This window comes from Helianthus annuus, chromosome 5, assembly GCF_002127325.2.
Source record: "Helianthus annuus cultivar XRQ/B chromosome 5, HanXRQr2.0-SUNRISE, whole genome shotgun sequence".
Classification (NCBI taxonomy): Eukaryota; Viridiplantae; Streptophyta; class Magnoliopsida; order Asterales; family Asteraceae; genus Helianthus; species Helianthus annuus.
The window spans coordinates 160878493-160901836 of NC_035437.2; the positions used below are offsets into that span (position 1 = coordinate 160878493).

The 23344-nt window shown below is 36.9% G+C and overlaps 1 protein-coding gene across 1 annotated transcript; it reads right to left on the minus strand.

Annotated features, from left to right (window-relative positions):
• Positions 1-14944: 14944 nt before the first annotated feature.
• On the minus strand, positions 14945-15727 carry LOC110941736. Its single transcript, XM_022183397.2, has one exon. The coding sequence runs from the start codon at positions 15661-15663 to the stop codon at positions 15106-15108; it is 558 nt and encodes a 185-aa protein (XP_022039089.1). The 5' UTR covers positions 15664-15727; the 3' UTR covers positions 14945-15105.
• Positions 15728-23344: the final 7617 nt, after the last annotated feature.

Below are 23344 nucleotides of genomic sequence, written 5' to 3' on the forward strand. Positions count from 1 at the left end.
GAAAGCCCTAGGATTTTCTCCCATAGGAATCTCCCCGTGTTGTAAGTATCTCGTGATTGGTGAGATCCATGATCCTGAATAAGATTGAGTATCCTCACTAGGGATCATTGCAGTATCCTCTTCTATTTCCATGGCCATCTGATTTTCAATAGCAGGAGCCAGGATATGGATGATGGGGATACTTATATCCTCTGGGATCTTCAAAGATGATCCTAGATTGGCCAATGCATCAGCTTCTGTATTTTCCTCCCTTGGTACCTGTGTTAAACTGAAAGAAACAAAGGAGAGTGCCAATTCTTTGACTATCTCTAAATATTTGGTTAGTTTTTCACCTTTAACAGCATAGGATCCATTAAAGTGATTGGTGATTAACAATGAATCCACGTATACCTCAAGATACCTGATCCTCATATGCTTAGCGATTTGCAAACCAGCGATTAAGGCTTCATACTCAGCCTCATTATTGGTGGCTTGGAACTCACAAGCTATGGAATGGGGTATTATGTTCCCCTGTGGCGATTTTAGTAGTATGCCGAGCCCTGTGCCTTTGACATTTGAGGATCCATCAGTATGTACTATCCAAGGATCCTTGGTCTCATCCAGCTGCTGGACCTCCAGTTCGGCTTCTTTTTGTAGATCACTACTGAAATCAGCCACAAAGTCTGCTAATGCTTGAGATTTGATGGCTGTTCTAGGCTCATATCTTATATCATGGGCACTGAGCTTTACTGCCCATTTAGCCATCCTTCCGGACATCTCTGGTTTCCTGAGGACATTCTTAATTGGAAAATTAGTTCTAACAACAATAACATGGGTTTCAAAATAATGTCTTAGTTTAGTAGATGCCATAATTAATGCAAGGATAAGTTTTTCAAGGTGTGAATACCTGGATTCAGCATCAAGTAAACTCTTACTTACATAATAGACAGGATATTGTGTACCTTCATGATCCTTAACAAGGACTGCACTTACTGCTTTTGAGGATACCGCAAGGTATAAGGATAACACATCTCCTTTTTCTGGTTTCATCAATGCTGGAGCTGAGGACATGTATGCTTTGAGGGCTTGTAAAGCATTCTCATGCTTTTCAGTCCACCCAAATTTCTTGTTCTTCCTTAGGATATCATAGAATTCCTTACACCTTTCTGAGGATTTGGATATGAATCTGTTTAGAGCTGCTATCCTGCCTGTTAGCCTTTGCACATCCTTAGCGTTGGCAGGGGATTTGATATTCACCAATGCTTTGATTTGTTCCGGGCTTGCTTCAATGCCCCTCTGAGTTACCATATATTCTAAGAATTTGCCTGCTTTAACACCGAAGTGACATTTTGAAGGATTAAGCTTCATGTTATAATTATCAAGGATATCAAATGCTTCCTCCAAGTCCCTTAGGTGATCCTCAGCTTTCTTGGATTTTACGACCATATCGTCTATGTATACTTCCATAGTCTGTCCAATCTGATCTTTGAACATCATGTTCACCAGTCTTTGATATGTTGCACCTGCATTCCTCAATCCAAACGACATAGCAATATAACAATATAAACCGGTTGGGGTCATAAAAGCCGTATCCTCTTGGTCAGATGGTTCCATCTGAATTTGTTGGAATCCAGATGATGCATCCATAAAGGTTAACAGTTCATGACCCGCCGTTGCATCCACCATGGAGTCAATGTGGGGTAATGGGAAAGGATCCTTGGGACATGCCTTATTCAAATCAGTGAAATCGACACATACCCTCCACTTTCCGTTTTTCTTTTGAACAACAACCACATTGGCCAGCCATTTTGGATACTTCACCTCTCTAATCATACCTGCTCGAAGTAATCTTTCTACTTCTTCCTGGATAATGGCATTTCTTTCCGGTGCAAACTTCCTTCTTTTTTGATGGATTGGTTTGATTGACCTGTCAATGCCAAGTTTGTGAGTTATAATATCCTTAGATATACCTGTCATATCCTCATGTTTCCATGCAAAGGTAGACTTTCTTCTTTTGAGGAAGGATACTATGTCTTCTTTCATTTTACCAAGGATCCCTGATCCGATATAGATTTTTGATTCAGGATCATTAAGATCCAAAAGGATTTCGTCCACATCCTGTTCTCTCGCCTCCAAGATATTCCTTGGAGGATACTGTAATTGCTATTGCTCCCTTGGCTTCGAGGCTGGTTTCATTGATGAGGTGTAACAATCCTTAGCCTCCTGCTGATCACTGTCGATCTTGATTATTCCCCATGGGCTAGGGAGCTTCACACATTGATGGTAGGTAGATGGGACTGCCTTCATATCATGTATCCAGGGCCTGCCAAGGATAATATTACAACAAGACAAACAGTTAATAACACAAAATTTTTGATAATTATGTAATCCTTCCACATAGATTGGGAGTTTGATGTCCCCCAGGGTTTTCTTAGTTTCGCCACTAAATCCTACAAGCACGGAAGATCTTGGTGTGATATCTGATTCAGGGATACCCATTTTCTTTAGAACTTCAAGCTGGATAATGTTTACTGAGCTTCCTCCGTCAATAAGGATCCTGCGAACAAAGTGGTTAGAAATAAAGAGAGTAATAACTAAACTATCATGATGAGGATCCTGAATGTCAACTCGATCATCCTCATCAAAGGTTATCACTCTTCCTTCCGAGACACTTGATGTTCGAATAGGTCTTTCTCCGTTATCCATTTTAGCTTCCTTTGCATGCCTTTTAGCTGCTGAGAAGGATGTACCACAGATGTCTCCAGAAATAAAGTTGATCACTTGAGCATCTGCCGGAGGAGCTGGAGCTTTCTCAGGGATCCTTTCATGATCCTGAGTCCTTTGCTTTTTTCTTCCCAACAGCTCTTTTAAATGTCCCTTGCTTAGCAGATATCCAATTTCCTTTCTCAATGCGATGCATTCTTCAGTTAAATGCCCGAAATCCTCGTGGTATGCACACCACTTTGACTTGTCTTTAGTTCCGGCTGGTTTGTCGTTTTTTCTGGGCCATCTGGCTTTTTCTCCTAGATTCTGCATTGCAAGGATTAGTTCATGATTATCAACGGAAAAACAATATTCAGAAATCGGAGGATAATCCTCATCATCCTCTTCTTGGTCAACAGCATGCACGTTCTGGTTGTTATTTCTATCGTAGGATTTGAATTTATTGCTTTTGAAAGAGGATCCTTGCTTTTCTTGTTTTGAGGATCCTACTTGTCTCTCCTGGATCCTCTTGTCATCCTCGAGCCGGAAGAACCTGAGTGCACGAGTTCTTACTTCATCTAGGTTCCTGCAAGGTGTCATAACAAGATCATCATAGAACAATGAATCCCTAAGCAATCCCATTTTGAAGGCCTCAACAGCTGTGGCTATATCCAGATTGGGAATGTCCAAGGATTCTTTACTAAATTTGGTTATATAATCCCTTAATGTTTCATTATTACCCTGAGTTATCCTATATAAATCGCTAGTCAATCGTTCAAATTTTCTACTACAAGAAAATTGATTATTGAATAAGTTAACTAAATTAGCGAATGAAGTAATAGAGTAAGGGGGAAGACTTAGCAGCCATTTAAAAGCTGATCCAGTAAGAGTGGATCCAAATCCTTTGCATAGGCATGCTTCCTTTAACTTTTCTGGAATTGGATTGATCTCCATCCTTTCCCTGTATTGTGCTATGTGTTCCTCAGGATCCGTTGTACCATCATACAGCTTCATAGTAGGGATATGGAACCTTTTGGGTATCTCAGCATCACAAATTGGTGGTGCAAAACGAGATACCTTATGGCTTCCATCTGCAATCTCCGGGATAGGTTTAACTACCCCTGGAACACTTGATATCATATCCTTCAGTTTTTGTAGTTCTCTGGCCATAGCATGATTGATACCTGTATCCTACATGAATCCATGGTTAGTGGTAAGAGAATTATTAAAAGTGTTACCTCCCATCGGGTTCAAGTTAGGAACATTGGATGTGAATCCATATTGCTGGGATTCTGGGATGATGGATGGACCAGTGGAAGCAATGGTCTGCATTGGAATAAAATCTCCTTGATGGACATCTGGACTTCCTGTTTGCAAACTCTTTATGGATCCTGGCATTTGGAAGGATCCCGATATCTGGGATAATCCTGGAACTAAGGAGGATCCTTGAACCTGGGATAATCCTGGAACGAAGGAGGATCCTTGAACCTGGGATAATCCTGGAACGAAGGAGGATCCTTGAATCTGGGATAATCCTGGAACTAAGGAGGATCCTGAGTTCATGAAGGATCCCATATGCTGAGTATAGGATCCTGCCGGTTGGAAATATGATCCTGATGCCGGAGTCACTATTGCTGAGTTGAGGTGCAATCCTTTTGGTCCTCCTATATGTTGAATGCCTGGGACCTCTGATGGCTGAGAAGTAACCATCGGAGTATCAAAATTCAAAGATTTGGGCATCAGTGGGGAATGATCCTCTGCCGTTTTCTTTTGCCTTTTGAGATCTCCGATTTCCTTGAGGATCCTGTCATTAGTTTCATCCTGCTGCTGCATACGATCCCTCATCTGCAAAATCAAAGTAAATATATCACTAGTACTTGGTCAAAAAATCACACAAGGATAATGCAACCAAACTCTATGTAAACGGGGAATGATGCTTGGTTTGATGAATAAAGTAAAGGATCACTTTAATGTAAAATATGCAAGTGACACAAGGATTTATACGAGGAAAAAGCCCTTGATCAATGAATGATCCCCGGCATAAAAAACCTCGGGTGATGGCAACTACCGATCACCAAGCTTCAATATAACAAACGATATTTTTACAACTTCGGATGGTAACGAGCTAAGTACAAGGATCACTATAGTATCGTGTGTCAAAGTGTGTGAGAAATGTGTTGTGTCTTCCGAATGTTGAAGAGTGCTACTTATACAAGTGTGTGTGGTCGTATTTTAGGTAAATAACCTAACTATTAGCTCGTTACCCCTTCAAGAATAGAAGTAAATTTAGCCTAAATTATCGCCCTTAAATTGTGCTGAGTTTCCGTATTGTCCACAACGTCCATCTTTGATTATGCATATGCCAAAGTAGCGTGACAGGTTCCTTGTTTACGTTATTAAGAGCGGATCCTACTCGAAATTCCTGCAAGACAACATTAAATTCAAAGAGAACAATCGTTAGTATGAGGATCCCTAGGATGGTCCGTGATCCTGATCCTGGAACTCTTCTGAGGATCACTATCTGCCAAGGAAACAAGGATCACTGGTTAGGATCACATGTAAGGATCATAAGTCATAAAAATCCAGCCCTAACAGATACAGGATATGAAGTATCGGTATTTGGGTTCCCTCCGGTATCCTGACTGATGATCCTAAGTTTGCTAAGGCATCTGCTTCAGCATTATCCTCCCTTGGTACCTGTTCAAGTGTAAAAATATCGAAATATCCTGCTAATTTTTTGAGAATACCGAGGTATTCGATTAATTTCTCACCCTTGACTGCATAGGATCCATTAAAATGATTAGTAATTAACAAGGAGTCAACATATACTTGCAAATTCTTGATACTCATATTCTTAGCCAATTCTAATCCTGCAATCAAAGCTTCATATTCTGCCTTATTATTAGTAGCAGGAAATTCACACCTAATGGCCTGGGGTATTATGTCCCCCTGTGGCGATTTTAGTAGTATACCTAAACCTACACCTCTTACATTAGATGCACCATCAATATATAATGTCCAGGATTCTGAAGATTCTCCTAACTGTTGGACTTCTAGGTCTACCTCATCCTGAATGTCACTACTGAAATCAACCACAAAGTCAGCTAAAGCCTGAGACTTTATCGCATTTCTAGGTTCATATACTAAGTCATAAGCACTCAACTTCACTGACCACTTAGCCATCCTACCGGACATCTCTGGTTTCCTAAGCATATTTTTAATAGGATAATTAGTTTTAACATGAATCCTATGTGTTTCAAAGTAATGTCTAAGCTTCGTTAACGCCATAACTAATGCTAGTATCAATTTTTCTAAATGAGAATATCTAGTTTCAGCATCTAACAGACTTTTACTAACATAATAAACAGGATATTGCTGACCTTCATGATCCTTTACAAGGACGGCACTTACAGCATTCCCTGATACTGCGAGGTATAGGGATAGTGGTTCACCATTTTCAGGCTTCATCAATAGAGGTGCAGTCGAGAGATATCGCTTCAAATCCTGCAAGGCTGCTTCATGCTTTGCTCCCCATTCGAACTTCTTATTCTTCTTGAGGATATCATAGAATTCCTTACATTTTTCCGAGGATCTTGAAATAAATCTGTTCAATGCTGCTACTCGGCCTGTTAACCGTTGAACATCCTTCATATTCGAGGGTGATCTTATATCCAGGATAGCTTTAATCTGCTCCGGACTTGCCTCTATCCCTCTTTTGGTCACCATGTATCCTAAAAACTTTCCTGCCCCCACTCCGAAATGGCACTTGGCAGGATTTAGCTTCATGTTATACTGATCCAAGATATCAAATGCTCCCTCGATATCCTGGAGGTGATCCTCAGCCTTTTTAGATTTCACCACCATATCGTCAATATATACCTCCATGGTGTCCCCCAGCTTATCTTTGAACATCATGTTTACTAATCTCTGGTATGTTGCACCTGCATTTTTCAAACCGAAAGGCATAGCAGTATAGCAATATATACCTGTTGGTGTCATGAAAGCAGTATCCTCCTGATCCGAAGGCTCCATTTGAATCTGCTGAAATCCTGAGGATGCGTCCATGAACGTTAACATTTCATGCCCAGCAGTAGCATCCACCATTGCATCTATATAAGGAAGGGGGAACGGATCTTTAGGATAAGCCTTATTCAAGTCCGTGTAATCTACACAGACTCTCCATTTCGCATTTTTCTTCTGCACTACGACCACATTTGCCAACCACCTTGGGAACTTGACTTCTCTGATCATCTTGGACTTCAATAGTCTTTCAACTTCCTCTTGGATGATCGTATTCCGCTCAGGAGCAAATTTTCTTCTCTTTTGCTGAACAGGCTTGAATGATCTGTCAATTCCAAGCTTGTGAGTGATAATGTCTTTGGATATGCCTGTCATATCCTCATGCTTCCATGCAAACGTTGACATCCTGCATTTCAAAAAGTTAGTTAACTGCACTTCAATATCCTGAGGGATATTGGTTCCTACGAGCACCGAGATATCAGGATTATCCTGATCCAGGATAATTTTCTTCACATCCTGCTCCGAAGCTTCCAAGGTATCCCGGGCCCGCATCTTTAATTGCTATGCTTGATTAGGCTTAGTTGAAGATTTCATCGAAGATGAGTAGCATTCTTTCGCTTCCTGCTGATCACTTTCAACCTTGACAACTCCCCAAGGGGTAGGGATCTTGATGCATTGGTGATATGTTGATGGCACAGCCTTCATATCGTGAATCCATGGTCTTCCCAGTATGATGTTATAGCAGGATAAGGAGTCCATCACACAGAAGCGTTGTATCGAGTTGACCCCTTCAACGTATACTGGCAACTTTATCTCTCCTACAATATTTCTAGCTTCTCCACTGAAACCAACGAGCACAGTGGACTTCGAAGTAATGTCCATCGGAGATACATTCATCCACTTCAATGTTTCCAGCTGAAATATATTGACAGAACTACCGTTGTCTATCAGTATCCTGCGTACAAAATGGTTAGCCACATATAATGTTATTACCAAAGCATCATGGTGAGGATCCTGAACAGTATCCCTATCATCACTATCGAAAGTGATCACTTTATCAGTTGTGAGGGTAGTCATCCTGACTGGTTTGTCTCCCCTTTCACTCTTAGCTTCCTTTGCATGTCTCTTAGCCGCCGAATACGTATATTGGACCTTTCAAGATTCTTAAAAGAGTAGGACCTGTAGCCTATCAGCTACAACTGCCAGAGGAAATGGCAGGAATACATGATGTATTTCATGTATCTAATCTCAAAAAGTGTCTAGCCGATGAATCACTCTTAGTACCTCTTAAAGATATAGAAGTAATAAACAACTCAAATTTGTAGAGAGACCTCTACAGATTGAAGATAGGAAAATTAAGAATCTCAAGCATAAGAGATTTGTTCTGGTCAAAGTGAAATGGGACTCCAAAAGAGGACCTGAGTACACATGGGAGCTTGAATCAGAAATGCAAAAGAAATATCCACACTTGTTTCAGTAGATCTCGAGGACGAGCTCTAAAACAAGGTGGGGAGGATATAACAACCCTCGGTAAAACCAACACCCTCATAATAATCTTGACACCCTAATATATCTTGAAATATATCAATATGTCATTATATGCACCCCGTATATGAAAACCGAGCCCAAAATAGATTGTATATATATAATAAATTAAAAACACTAAAAATTTAAGCTGAGGCGGGCCGCATAGGACCTCACCTCAACTTAACGCGGGCCGCATTAAGATGTAACCGGACTCCGCTGAATTCTTAAGTTCATGCGGGCCGCGTATGGTTCCGTCTAAGTTCATGCGGGCCGCGAGCGACCTGGAATGTGGCGCAGCCCTGGGCCGCCACGTGGCCCAACACCCGGACAAGCTACATAGTGACCCAGCTAAGCTACGCATTGACCGGAGGTCAACGCGGGCCGCGTAGGCCCTATGCTCATGTTACGCGGGCCGCGAGAGAGACAGAATCAGGCCCTATAAATAGAACGCATCGGATTTCACTTTCCGTCGTTCATTTTCTTTCTTTCTTTCTAAATTTCTGTAGTGGCGTTATTATACCCGGGCATTATACCCCCTAAATTAGCGAGGTTCTGCTACGATGTAAGTATTATAACCCCTGGAGACGTATTAGATACTCTGCCCGATTGATCTAGGGTTCCGTAACGGCTGTCGTGGTTCTGCCCGACGTAGTCGTTGGAATGCCGTCTCGGGGAGGGTATTACTAATGTTAAAATGGGTTATTATATTAACACACGTGCATTTGTATAAATTATAGATATTCACCAGGAAACCCTAAAGAATAACCTAAGACAGCAATGTGAGTTAATCCTTCTTTTTATGTACTCATTTTTGTGAGTAATCCTCTTTTTGTTAAATGTTTTTACAAAACCTTACATACTTTTCCATGCGAATAACAGTTATTGAGTATTTGTAAGAATACAATTATCGTGGGTATGTTGGGGTTTTGTATACAAAATTTGTTACCTCCTGGTTAAGGAGTAACATTTCCACAAGTCAGGACTGACAGTACCAACGGGTGATAATTGATATAACTTGGAAACAAATGTAATTGCGGGATCGCTCTCAATACTGTTCACTGTGAAATTATTTTCTTTAAACCTGATTAAAATGGGATTCACTCACCAGTATTTCCCACTGACAAAATGTTTTTAAAACGCGTTTCAGGTAACAAAATGTGAAAGTCAAATAGAAGCCAGCTGGACAGCACTGAAGGCTTGGAAAAGTGGCAATAAAGTTACCTAAGAATAAAATGGATGTTTTTATTAAATAAATAGGATTTATTCCTATAAAATGTGTGTACTGAAAACTTGGGTTTTACCCATATGTTTAATGTTATAAAACATGGTGGTTTACTCTGATTAAATATTTCCTAACTACGGTCCTGATGAAAATTTTCGCTGCCAAATTGGATAAATAAACGTGATACCACCGAAACTGGCTCACGGCCGCCCGTTCCTGGGAACTAGGGATCGGGGGCTGTGACACTAGATGTAACTTGTGGGATATGGAATGATCTTGGGAATCTATGGCCATAATTACAATCATTTCACAATATCTTGGCAAGTGCAACAAATAAAGAGGCCCAATCAAAATTAGAGATAATATTCCATGGGATATGGTGATGATGAGGGTGGGTCCCCTATGGGGCCGTAAATATTGAGAGGGGGGGTTAATTGTAACATTTTGATGGTAAGTGGTAAATACTAATTCAAATCCAAGTATATGGTAACATTTGTTAGTTAATGGATATTTTAGTGGGTTTTATGGTGAACGGGGATCATAACTAGCCAAGAAATAATTAACAATGTTTCTTGCAATATTTTGGTGTCCCGGGCAATGTCTGGTTGTTCGGTTAAGTACTGTTCCGTTAAGGTGTTAAATTTCACCGTATAGTGTCTTTTATGTATCTTTTTGTAACACATTTAATTCTCAACACATAAAAAAGCATACATGATCATTTAGTCAATTTTCTGCACAATCAATAAGCACAATTTAATATTAATCAATCGTACGGATACACGTAATTATGAGGGTTGTCACATAAACACAGACTAAACAACAAAAGACGTCCGCCGCAACACGGCGATAGTAAAAAACTAGTTATATATATGATTATTCTAGTATAAAAATAGATTTACCCAAAAAGAATGCTTTAAAATAGCTCAATCTAACCTCACGAAGTACCTTTTTCGGTTTAAATCTCAAATTGATGCAAATGAGCACACATTGAACCAATGTTTTAAAAATCAGTTTTTAAATCGTACTGGATTGGATTTAGAAATGGCTCGATCTGTTGAATCGGGTTGTATCAAGCGGTTCAACTGAGTTAAACAGTTAACCCTATAATTCCATAAATTACAACTTGAACTCAAAATATAATCCAAAAGTACATAATTCTTTAATAAAAAAAATAATAATAATCAAAAAGTAAATCCATATTAAAATGTAGTCCAAAAGTATACAATATTCCAACAAAGTTTTTTAAATAAAAGTGTACAATAGGTTTATGTCGATGGATTGTACCAAAATATCGGACTTTTTAAATTCAAAAATCAATTTTAAGATTTTGTAATCCGGTTTAACCGATACAATCGGTTTACCAGCAGATTAGACCTTATGCTGTATCCTCGTTTTACCGGCCTTAAACATACTGGGGTTGTGTCTGGTATCCGGTATTACCGCTGATTTATACCGATATTTAAAACATTGCATAGAACTATAGAAAAATTGATTTACCACTAAAAAGTTCTTTTAAAACAACTCAATTTAACTTCACGAAGCACCTTCTTACGTTTAAATCTCAAACGTTCATAAATTCTAAGAATAAGAATTTTCAAAAGATAAGACTAAAACCAAAACCAAAACCAAAACCAAAACCTAATCATAAAACAATCTCAAACCAAAACACGATAAAAAATTTATAAAGCTCAGCAATTAACTCGCAGTCGTAAACACACGATGGAGGCGTCAATCCAAGACAAATTAAAGGCTTGATAACTCTTGAAGTAAGTAATGTTTTAAGGGCTTTTGTCAAAGCTCAAAAGACACGATCTTCCTTCCTCAAAAAAAACATGTTCTTTGCTGCTCTGCTGAATTGTGTGTTGGTTATTCCTGATGCCAAGGTTGATTATGAGTTTAATTTGTCTAGAATTGATGGAGATGAGAAAGGTGAAAGTAAAAATAATGTCGGAGAGATCAAATCTGTTGGATTTTTATGGTTTAATAGTATATTCAAAAAGATAAAAGTTTCTTGGTTTAATTGGTGTAAATTTGTATTTATGTAGATTGGTTCGTGGCCGTCTCATTTTGAGGTTTGACGTTTTTTAATGAAGTTTTCCTTTAAAAAAAATAAAGAAAAAGGAATTTGAAATCAAACCTGGGTTGTTCAAGAAACAAGAATTTGAGGATTTATTATTGAATTTGTTTTTTTTTTATTTTTAGTATTATGAATTAACAAGATACCTCTTGACCTAACGGTCAAACTAGCAAATTTCAAACAACAAGAACTAAAAATAAAAAATCTCATTCAGGAACTCAAGTTCACTTCGTCTCCAAACCTTAGGTCATGGGGTATGGGGCGTGGGTTGGGGGAAAACGCCCAAGGCACCACCCCGGGTGGGCTTGGGTTGGGGCGTGGCCCTTGGGGCTTGGGTTTTAAGCCGGGCGTGGGGCGGGGGAAGGGGGCTGGCATGGCGGGCTGTGTATGGCCAAAAGAAAAGAGTCGTTGGGCTAGCCGTTGGCCAACGGCTATATTAAAAAAAAAATATTTTCTTCTATTTTTTCACTATAAAACTCACATTTTTCTTCTATTTTTTACCACATTCAACCACATCTTCTATACATCTTCAATTCTCCTTCTACAAAACGAAAAAATGCATCCTTACAACCGTCCTTTTGACCCGAGCAACCCGTATGGATTCCAAGAAAATAATTCTAGCCCACCACCCACTCGTCCAATAGCTCGTCCATTTTTCATACACTCTCCTATGCCCGACATGACCGGTTATGCATCGTATATCGGGAATCGTTTATTTACTAACTTCACACACACCGACGATTCGATACCTACCCCGTTTTCACAATCGCCCATCGACCTTTCACAAAACGAATCCGTTCCCGAAACTCAACCACCCAATGATGGTCCTTCCGCATCGAAACCCATCAAAAAGAGAAGTCATAAGAAAAAAACTGAGGAGGATAAAGTAGTTGAAAGCACCAAACGAAAACAACAAAAATGGGTCTATGCTGAAGAAGTTGCATTGGCGAGGGCTTTGTGTGAACAATCTCAACATTCAACTTTAGGTATTCTTAACCTTTGTTTTATTAATGGAATGGTTATTTTTTATATAAGTTTGTAATATATTAATTTTTTTTTATTAAAATAGGAAATTCGCAACATCGAACCGCCCTGTGAGAATCGGTTAGTAGACTATTCCATGAAGAAATGAGTAGGGAGACTTATCGTGAAAACGATAGCTTATCCTCAAAGTGGAGCGAGATAAGCACCCAACTTACAAAATTTAGTGGTTTTTTAAATAAAGCAAAGTAAAACCCTAAAAGTGGTGAAACCGAAGCCGACATTTTGACAAATGCAGTGGTCACATTCAAATCAAATATGAAGACCCACTTCCGTTTCATGCATTGTTGGGAGATTTGTAAATTCCATCCAAAGTGGGCGACTATCCCCATTGGTAGCGAAACTAACTCGTCTTCCAAAAGGTCAAGGGCCTCGTCCCAAACCCAATCTGATGCACGAGATCAAGAGTTTGAGGACCTTTTGGATGATTCGCCAAGCCCAAACCAGCCTGAGCATGGAAGAAATGCCTCAAAAATCTAGATCTGATACGGCATCGCCTTCAGCTGGGAGTTCTGGCTCGCGTAGGGGAATATACAGCGACCAGTTGGATGACATTTCATGCAAGTTGGATACATTCAACGTATTCCAACAACAAAGGGCCGAAATACGAAGGAGCAAAGAAGCTAGAGATGCCGCTAGAGATGCCCTGAAACAAAGACGGGATGATTTGAAAATTCTATCCCAGCCGATTGATCACCTACAGGGTGACGAGTTAGAACTAGTCTTGGCGTTGAGAGAAGAGATAAAAAACAAATATAAAAGTTAGAATTTTTTTTTGTAATTTCCTTTATTTAAAAATATTAAAAAAGTAAATTTGTTGTTATTGAAATAGCCCAACGGGTCAGCCCAGCCCAGCGAAGCCCACCAAACCCACGCCCCAAACCCCCGCCCCACCATACCGTGTTGAATGTGGATTTAGCCCATGTTCTGCCACCCATTTAGGGATGGCAATGGGTCGGGTTGGGACGGGTTTAGGTAATCCCAAACCCAAACCCGGTTAGATAAGCTTGTCCCAAAACCCGTCGGGTTTCTAGCGGGTAAATACCCATCGGGTATCGGGTATACCCGCGGGTTTCGGGTAACCCGTTAATTTAAAAAGATTACTCGTTGGTTATACTCATCTCAAAACCCATTGGGTATTTATCGGGTAACTACTAACCGGTTACATTTTGTATTTTCATTATAAAAATATATATCAAATAACTACAATGTATATACGGAATAGAATACCTACATGTGTAAAAAATGGATGTATCATATATATACACATTTAATAATATAAAAGAAATTATATCGGGTATACAATCGGATAAACAGATACACTTTATCGGGTAATTGGGTCGGGTAAACGGGTATATCACTAAATCCCAAACCCGACCCAAACCCGCGAAAAAAATAAAATTTATTCCCAAACCTGTCCCAAATGTGTCGGGTTTCGGGTTTACCCAACGAGTTCGGGTTTGATTACCATTCTTACACCCATTCCACGTGTCAACCAATGCCCGACTCAAGCTCCAACCCAAGCCCCACCTTACCCCACGGTCTTAGAGACACAAATCCCATTTTACTCTAGAATTTATTGTGAAAGATATAAGGTTTTCAAAAAAAAAAAATAATAATAATAATAAACAAAATTATAAAGAAATAATGTTTTCTTCTAATTCAATTTTTACATATCAACTTGGATTCGCATAGCTTCGAATATCTACATTCGAATTTTTGTGGTGGAGGGGTTTGGGTTGAGGGCATTGCTCGACACGTGGTGAGGGTGAAATCCACAAGCTAACACTCAAAAACTAGGAGTATGGTGGGGTGTCGCTTAGCTGGGCATGGCGAGCCATTTGGAATTTTTTTTAAAGAGTAAACTTCCGTTTTGCTCTCTGTGGTTTGGTCACTTTAACAGTTTTGCTCCAAACCTTTAAAAAAAGCCATTTTACTCCCTGATGTTTCGGTTTTTTTTGCCAGTTTGCTCCCCGTCTCTAACTCCATCCAAATTGTTTGTTTTTCCATTTTGCTCCCCGCAAGGAGCAAACTGGCAACAAAACCAAAACATCAGGGAAGTAAAATGGCTATTTTTAAAGGTTTGGGGCAAAACCGTTAAAGTGACCAAACCACAGGGAGCAAAACGGAAGTTTACTCTTTTTTAAAACTACAAAGAAAATTAAAAAACCTACATTAAACCATCCAACCACAGCCCGTCATGTCACCCACCCCCGCTCCACGCCAGGCAGAATCTTCACGCCAAGCGGGCAATGCTGACCAAAACACCAACCCGGGGTTTAGCACCCGGCGTTAAAGGGTCAAAACGCCTAAAACCCACGCCCACACCCACACTCACACTCTTAAGTTCGAAGTCACTTTTTAAAAAGTTCGAATTCGAAAAAACCGACTCGAATAACACGAAAAGCGATTGAATGACGAATCACATCTACATCAACACGGTAATCAACTACATTGCAGTTTCAATTATCAACTCTACATCTTCTAAGATTTAAATTCGCCGTAACTTGACAAGCTTGTTATATAACTACCTATATTATCTACCACCTAACTGTTTCCTGTTCAACCATTGGGTGTTAGAATCATAACAGAACAAACTCTTAGGGTTTGAAACTTGACTGAATCGAGACGATCCAGCGACAGAATACCGACGATGCTGTTGTCTTCTTGAACACGTCAACGGTTTCGTCGCCAGAAAATCAACCAGCGATTCAGCAGACGGAACCGGAGAAATTGTCTTCAATGAATTCACCGGAAACAGTACGGCTCTGATCTTCGCGCCCGGCGAAACTCGATCGTACTCTTCGATAACAGCAGCAAGCTCTTCATCGGAAGAAACGGAGACCAAAACGTCCAGATCTTCCGACGGTAATTTACACTTCAAATTGACGGAGAATCCGCACGATTCCCAAAGCTTGACGATCAGTTCAGCGTAGGTGACGGAACGGTCAACGGCGAGGACTCTGGTGTGGCCGCCGACGTAGCGGAGATTGCCGTCTGTGTGACGTGGCAGGATTTTTCCGGCGTAGCTGTAGAGGAACTTGATGGTTGTTTGTTGTGACGATTTAGTGACGGAATTTGTCATGCGAGTCATGTTGTTGAGGGAGCGTAGAAGATGCTAGAAGAATTGGTTGTTGGGGTTTTTTGAAGGTTTGTGGAAGAGAGGGGGTTAATTTATAGGCATTGGGTTTGTTGTTGAAATAGAATTGTGAATTGCTTGTTTAGTCCTTAAACTATGTTTTAGTTTATGGTTATGGTCCCTAAACTTTGTATTTCAGATATAACTTTTTCTTTCGTTAGATTTGGCTGGTTATATTACCATGAGCTCAAAAATGATGTGTCGAGTTTTACCAATGAGGTGGTGGTCTATTAGGGTGAACGGGGTGCTTTGCGGGGAGGGGTTCGGTGAGGCGAGTCCCCGAGCGGGAACACCGCCGCCGACCCCTCGGGGAGCGTAAGCGGGGAGTGGGGAGCGGTGGGTGTTCACCGCATGAAGGGAGAGAGGGAGAGGGTGGCCCACCATTGATTCAACCAATCAAGTATTTTCCTTTTTTTTTCTTTTTGATTTTTTCAACTTAATTAAAAAAATAAAAAAAAAACAAGTCCCCCAAGAGAGGAGTGCCGCCATCAAATTGAGGGTGTGGGGGGAGTTGACGTGGCGCGTGCTGATTGGGTGTGTGTAAGAGAGGTCACTCCCCCCTTAGAGGAGTGCCCCTTACGCCCTTAGTAACGGCAAAGTCTTTAATATTTTTGGGAAGGTGAGATCTTGTGTTCAAGTCTCATAGTTGACAGGAGTAAAAAAAATTGTTCAAAAAAAGAAAAGTTTAGTATTATTTTATGAAGTTGGGGTTCGGTTAGTCATGGTCAGGTTTTATTTTATGTTAGTCGAAGTGAACTAAACCTGTTTCAATCGAATCCAATAGAAAATAAATTGAGATTTGATTTCAAATCCAATTCAAATAAAAATTAAACTTTAATTACAAAAGGAATTTAGCAGGAAAATCTAGTGATGTTAAGCATAATAAAGTAAAATCAATAATTTATAATTTCAAAACTCAAAAACTTAACAATATCAGTTCAAGAAATTTAGGCACTCGTGTTTACATTTATAAATATGATTCTTTTAGAGTTTTAATTTTAATCTTTCTTGTTGATTGTTCAAATAAACGTTAATATAGTGGTGGTTGATGATAGTGATAAGGGTATTTTGGTTATTTTATAAGTTTGACTCAAACTGTTGCAATTGTTAATAAATTGGACTTAGATGGTTATTAATAGGAAAATCAACTTACTCAAAGTGTTAAACTTTTTTATTAGTTAAAACTATTAAAAGATGTTTTAATCAGTCAAATGTTTTTGATTGTTAAATAGGTAGTGTGATAAGTTTTTCAAGTTTAGAGGAACCAAAGAACACAATAAGTGACAAAAGTTGGATGCCATTTAACATCCATTAATAAGAACAACATGATGGATAAAACTTGTAGATTGATAAATAGTTGAGGGTCTAACTTGTAGTTTTACAAAAATAAGGGACTCCAGTCTGGACTCTGGACACGTAAAATACGACCGAAGCAACTTTTCTGAATTTCCAGGAAAAATATACAAAATATTCGGATATTCGTTTGTTACGTTTATATGCTCAAAAGCCTTGTGAACAAAAATATGCGTTCCAAAAATAAAGAAAGGGTATTTTATATTGAAATGGCATCTATAATATTCTAATGTACAATACATTAGTTCTTTTTTCATTGTATCGTCACATTTTTTTTTTTGTTTTTTTGAAATGGCATCTAATATTCTAATGTACAATACATTAGTTCTTTTTTCATTGTATCGTCACATTTTTTTTAATTTTGAAATGGCATCTAATATTCTAATGTACGATACATTAGTTATTTTTTCATTGTATCGTCACGCTTTTATGATCTTACAAGTGTGGATTCTAGTTGACCAACGTAAAGAAATACGTTTAAATTATATGATACTATTATATATTTTATTTTAAGGGAGATAATTAAATATGGAGTATAGTTTGGGTAGCAAGGAATGAAGTGACATGTATCAAAATTATATAATACTACAAAAAGTAACTTGAGGCACCACTTACTTATGTAACCATCATGTCCATACAAACACCCTATTAACACACCGTTTCAGAATAAGGTTCGTTTAAAAGACGTGTCCTTTATAAACAATTACCATGCTCCGGTTAAAAAGTCAAGCGGTGTGAATTACAAGAATGAACCGGTTAAACCAAACCGTGATGGCAACAAAGAACACACCGGTTGAATTACATAATATGATATTATTTAAAGATTGTAGTATTTAGATTAAGGCTGTGTCCGTTGGTGTGATGGTTATATCAATAACCATTTCTTCAACAAGTCAACCGCCATCAAACACGAACCGACTCTTCGTTCATCGCCTCCGGGTAACTTCATCAAATTCTTCATAGTTTGTTGAATTTGTTTCCATGTTAGTTTTTTTTTTACAGTATAGGTTTACATATTATCCAAAGGAATAAAACACACATGTCAATTTTGCGAAGTGGACTTAAAAAAAAGATTTTTTTTGTTTTTCATATGCTTCTTCTGTGTCATTCTTAATATACAGAAAGGACACTTTTTGTGAACGACTTTCAAAATAGGAACTTAGATCTAATTCTTTGGAACAAAAGAAGTACACTTTTTGATCTGGACTTTAGATACCCAGAATAGGATTATTTTTCTGCATTTTAGGGTTTTTAGATCTTATCAAAGAGAAACAAAATCAGAAATTGTTGTTTTCTTATACAAACGACGGTCATTGCCTCCACAAACCATTGAAAAGAAAAGATCAACATAATAAAATTGAAGTGTTACGTTGTTTCATGCGAGGCATCACACAAACGACACGTTGGTGTGAAGCAACATCAATCAAAAGGAAGGGACACGTGGGTTTATCAAAAGGATACAAGTTCTTTCATATATATTGTTACTAACCAACGATGATGGTTTAAATAATATGTTTATTATATTTGATGATTCATAAGTATATTATTACTAAACCAATGATGATGGTTTAATTTCATTGATCCCTCTGTTTATTATATATGATGATTCATAAGTATTGTTTATTCGTTTAAATTACACGTTCGAATATGATTTGTTTAAGGGGTGAAAATTCTAATATAGTGATGCTAAAACTTTCATAATAAACATCCCGCAGCAACACGCGGGTGGCGTTAACTTGTTGAAAAACAAATGGGAATGGTATTTTATTAATCTCATCTCATCTTTTTTATTTCTCTTTCACTACATCTTTAAAATCCGACATTTTCAGAACACATTAACTTCAACATTTTCTTCACTTTCTCTCTCTATAATCACTACATCATATTGCGATTTTCTTCATCAATCAAAGATCTAAACACTAACCAATCGATTCGTTCGTCAATGTTTCTAACATTCAATTTTTGTCAATTGTTGAAGAAATCCTAAGAAATCAGCTTCAATATGTGTAAGAAATTTGAAGAATTTCGTCAATCATTGTGTTTTATGATCAGGGTTTTTGAATTGCATTTTACGACTTGGTTTTCGATTTGCGTTTTACGACCTTGGTTTTCGAATTGCGTTTTACGATTTGGGTTTACCATTATGAATTTTGTTTTATGACCTGAGTTTTACCATTGCGTTTTACGATCTAGGTTTTATAATTGTGAATTGCGTTTTACACTCTGGGTTTTACCATTTTGAATTTCGTTTTATGATCTGTGTTTCGAATTGTGTTTTACGATTTGGGTTTTACCATTGGGAATTGCGTTTTACGACCTGGGTTTTCGAATTCCGTTTTACAATATGGGTTTTTACCATTGTAAATTGCATTTTACGAACTGAGTTTTATCATTGCGGTTTACGATCTGGATTTTTGGAAACAAAAATTCAAAAGTATAGTAATTATATACTTGTTTTAAAGATAAAAAAAAAACTTTCTTTTAGTGCAATTTTTATAAAAAAAATGTCGTATGGAGTAGTTATTAACGTTGTAAAAACAGGGAGGATTGGAGGAGAGATAAACTACTGGATTGGGTGGATTAGAATACCCTCACACAAACTCACACGCCTCTTTTCTTTTTTCAATTCCACCCCATTTAATCTTGACCGTTTATTTTAAATCTAATGGATATGATTGCTAGGGTAAGGATAGTGTAAAAAGGGCTTAAAGTGTGAGAAGTGTAAGAAGTATATTATAACACTATATATAATACTATATAACACCATATAAACATCGTATAACAATATGTAACACCATATAATACCATATAACACTATGTAACACTATATATCATTATATAACAAATATAACACTATAGGTTGTCTGATAGCATGTCTATGATAGATGTATAGTGTTATATTTGTTATATAATGATATATAGTGTAACATAGTGTTATATGGTATTATATGTTGTTACATATTGTTATACGGTGTTTATATGGTGTTATATAGTATTATATATAGTGTTATAATACACTTCTTACACTTCTCACACTTTGAGCACTTTTTACAGGATCCTCTACCTATGATTGCTTTCTAACCTTTTTTCTAAAAAAAATCCTTCTATTATATCCTGAAGCTTTATTTTAAATATTTATGTATAACTCAAAAAAAAAAAATAGTTGTTTATGGTTAGACGGCAACACATTATTTTATATATTTGTTATAGTAAAATAGGGTTGAGTTATAATACAAAATATTTAAAAATAAGAAGGGTAAGAAGCCACCAGAGAGTGACAAGTGTTCTATGAGAAATTAAATGGAAAGGGTAATTTTGTCTACAAGATGAAAGAGAATATGCACATGTAAGTCACATGTTATCCCCCCCCCCCAATTTTTAAACGTCTGTAACTTTTTTATACATCATTTGTTTTTTAAAAAAAATTATACCATAAAATCGAGCGTTTTTTATCTTTAATATGAGTACCATATTGTTATATTTTTCAAAAAAAAAAAAATCAAAAACCCAGTTGCATATTACACAATGGACATGATGTAAAACACAATATAAAGTAGATCAAAAACACAATCAATGACAACAGATAAAGACACAATGGACAACATACTAAAACACAATGACCATAACGTATAACACAATGGCGATAATATATAACACAATAAGTATCAGACTAAATAAAAACACAATTGATGACAACAGATAAAAGACACAATTAATGACAACAAATAAAAGACACAATTGAGAGCAGATGAAGACACAATGGAAAACAAATTAAAAACACAATACACAACAAACTAAAACACAATGAACAAAGATAATAAAAAAAAATTGAACAAATTATAAAAACACAATAGACAACATATTAAAACACAATAAATAACATATTAAACACAATGACCTGAACTAATAACACAATTTATAGAAAACCCATATATAACACCATCTTCATTGTGTCATATATTGTGTTATAGGTTCTTATAAAAACGCAATGGATAGAACCCAAATTAACATTGTGTTATAGGTTTTGATAATAACACAATGGACATGATGTAAAACACAATGTAAAGTAGATCAAAAACACAATCAATGACAACAAATAAAGACACAATGGACAACATACTAAAACACAATGACCATAACGTATAACACAGTGGCGATAACATATAACACAATAAGTATCAGACTAAATAAAAACACAATATAACGACAGATAAAAGATACAATTAATGACAACAGATAAAAGACACAATGGAGAGCAGATGAAGACACAATGGAAAACAAACTAAAAACACAATACACAACAAACTAAAACACAATGAACAAAGATAATAAAAAAATTGAACAAATTATTAAAACACAATGGACAACAGATTAAAACACAATGAGTAACATATTAAACACAATGACCTGAACTAATAACACAATTTATAAAAAACCCAGATATAACACCATCTTCATTGTGTCATTTATTGTGTTATAGGTTCTTATAAAAACGCAATGGATAGAAACCAAATTAACATTGTGTTATAGGTTTTGATAATAACACAATGTATAGAAACTCTACTGACCAAAACCCAGTTAAAAGACACAATGACCTGAACCTTTAACACAATGCAAAAAAAAAATCCAGTAAAAATGAAATTTTTTATTTTATTTTTATATGATAATATGGTACTCATATTAAAGATAAAAAACGCTCGTTATTATGGTGATTTTTTTTAAATGTCGTATGAAAAAGTTATAGACATTTTAAATCGATAGGGGAATTGGCATGTGCCTTGCATGTGGAGAAAGAAAATACATAAATATAGGATTCTCTTTATGCCATTCTATTATCTTCATTTCCCTACAACTAATCTCAACCCTCCAAATCTAAAATCAATGGACTAGAATCCTTCTTACCCTTCTTATTTATTTTATCCTTTGTATTTGATCCTAACCCTAGTAAAATATAAACATGTAATTTAAAGTCATGTGCTCGTATAATGCATTTCTAATTTTTAAGAGGAATGTTTAAAATATCAAATACTAGGTTAAAACCTCGTGTATTATATGAGTTGAATAAATATAATTATATATATCAAGTAATAAAATAACTACATATTTTAAAAACTTGTGTACTGCACGATTATGTATTACACGAATAATGTAATCCGTTAACACATTTAGTCATCAAGATGTGTTTTCTAACAAAATGAACTTTGAAATACTATTTACTTATTGTAACATCTCACTTTATTTTTTATTAGGTTAGAGAGTTGTGTATTACATGCTTTATAACATTTTACTTTGTTTTTTTATTTATTATTAGGTTAGAAACTTACGTATTACTTGATGTTGGATAACCAACAGAAAAAAAGAAAAGAAATATTTTAGTAAAAAATATTAAATACAATTAATTAGAAGAGATTAAACTAAAACAATAATTATCTATAAGAGATGCCCTAATATGATGACAAGTGTCACTAAAGTGGTTTATTTTATTATATAGTAAAGATTAGAGCAAACCAATCAAGAAATATTAGACATAAGGAACGCGGTCGTCGAAAATTTCAACAACAAATCAATTGTGCAAACACTAGTTGGCTCAAACAAAGATCAAATATTAGGAACTTAGTAAATAATGACGGATGATAGCTATATTACTACTTCTCCAACATGGATGTGTAACAGGACACACTTAGCAAATCCCGGGATAACATCAAAGTCACTCATATTCATTGATGAGTCACCGTAGGTGTTTGGCACACCTTAGATGAATCTCAGATCCCTAGTTATGATGGTGTGATAAACATCACCAAGGATGATGAGTCCATAAAGGGTTGTTTGTAATACCTTAGACAAACTCAACATCGTCCATAGACATCAAAGTCACTATGCTCATAAACAATGCCCAACCTTAGATATACCAAAGGCGTTTTGGGCACAATGAGTATGGATAAGAAAAGAACTCTAAGGTTAAACGTGCTTAAGTGAGAGCAATCCTAAAATGGTGACCTCTTAGGAAATCTGTAGTTGGACAAACAAAACAAATTCTTGAGCTCCTAGTGAGAAAAATAAACAATTTTGATTACAATGATTGTGGATAAGAGAGGAACTCTAAAGTTAAACATGCTTGAGTAAGAGCAATCCTAAAATGGTGACATCTTAGGATGTCTGTGACAACCCGAATATTCAAGGTTAGCACTACTTAAATTCCACAACCTTTGACGTGTGTCTTTACGTTCGATTCATTAAATGTTTATGTGTGTATGTGTGTGTTGGGTATTTATACATGAAACCA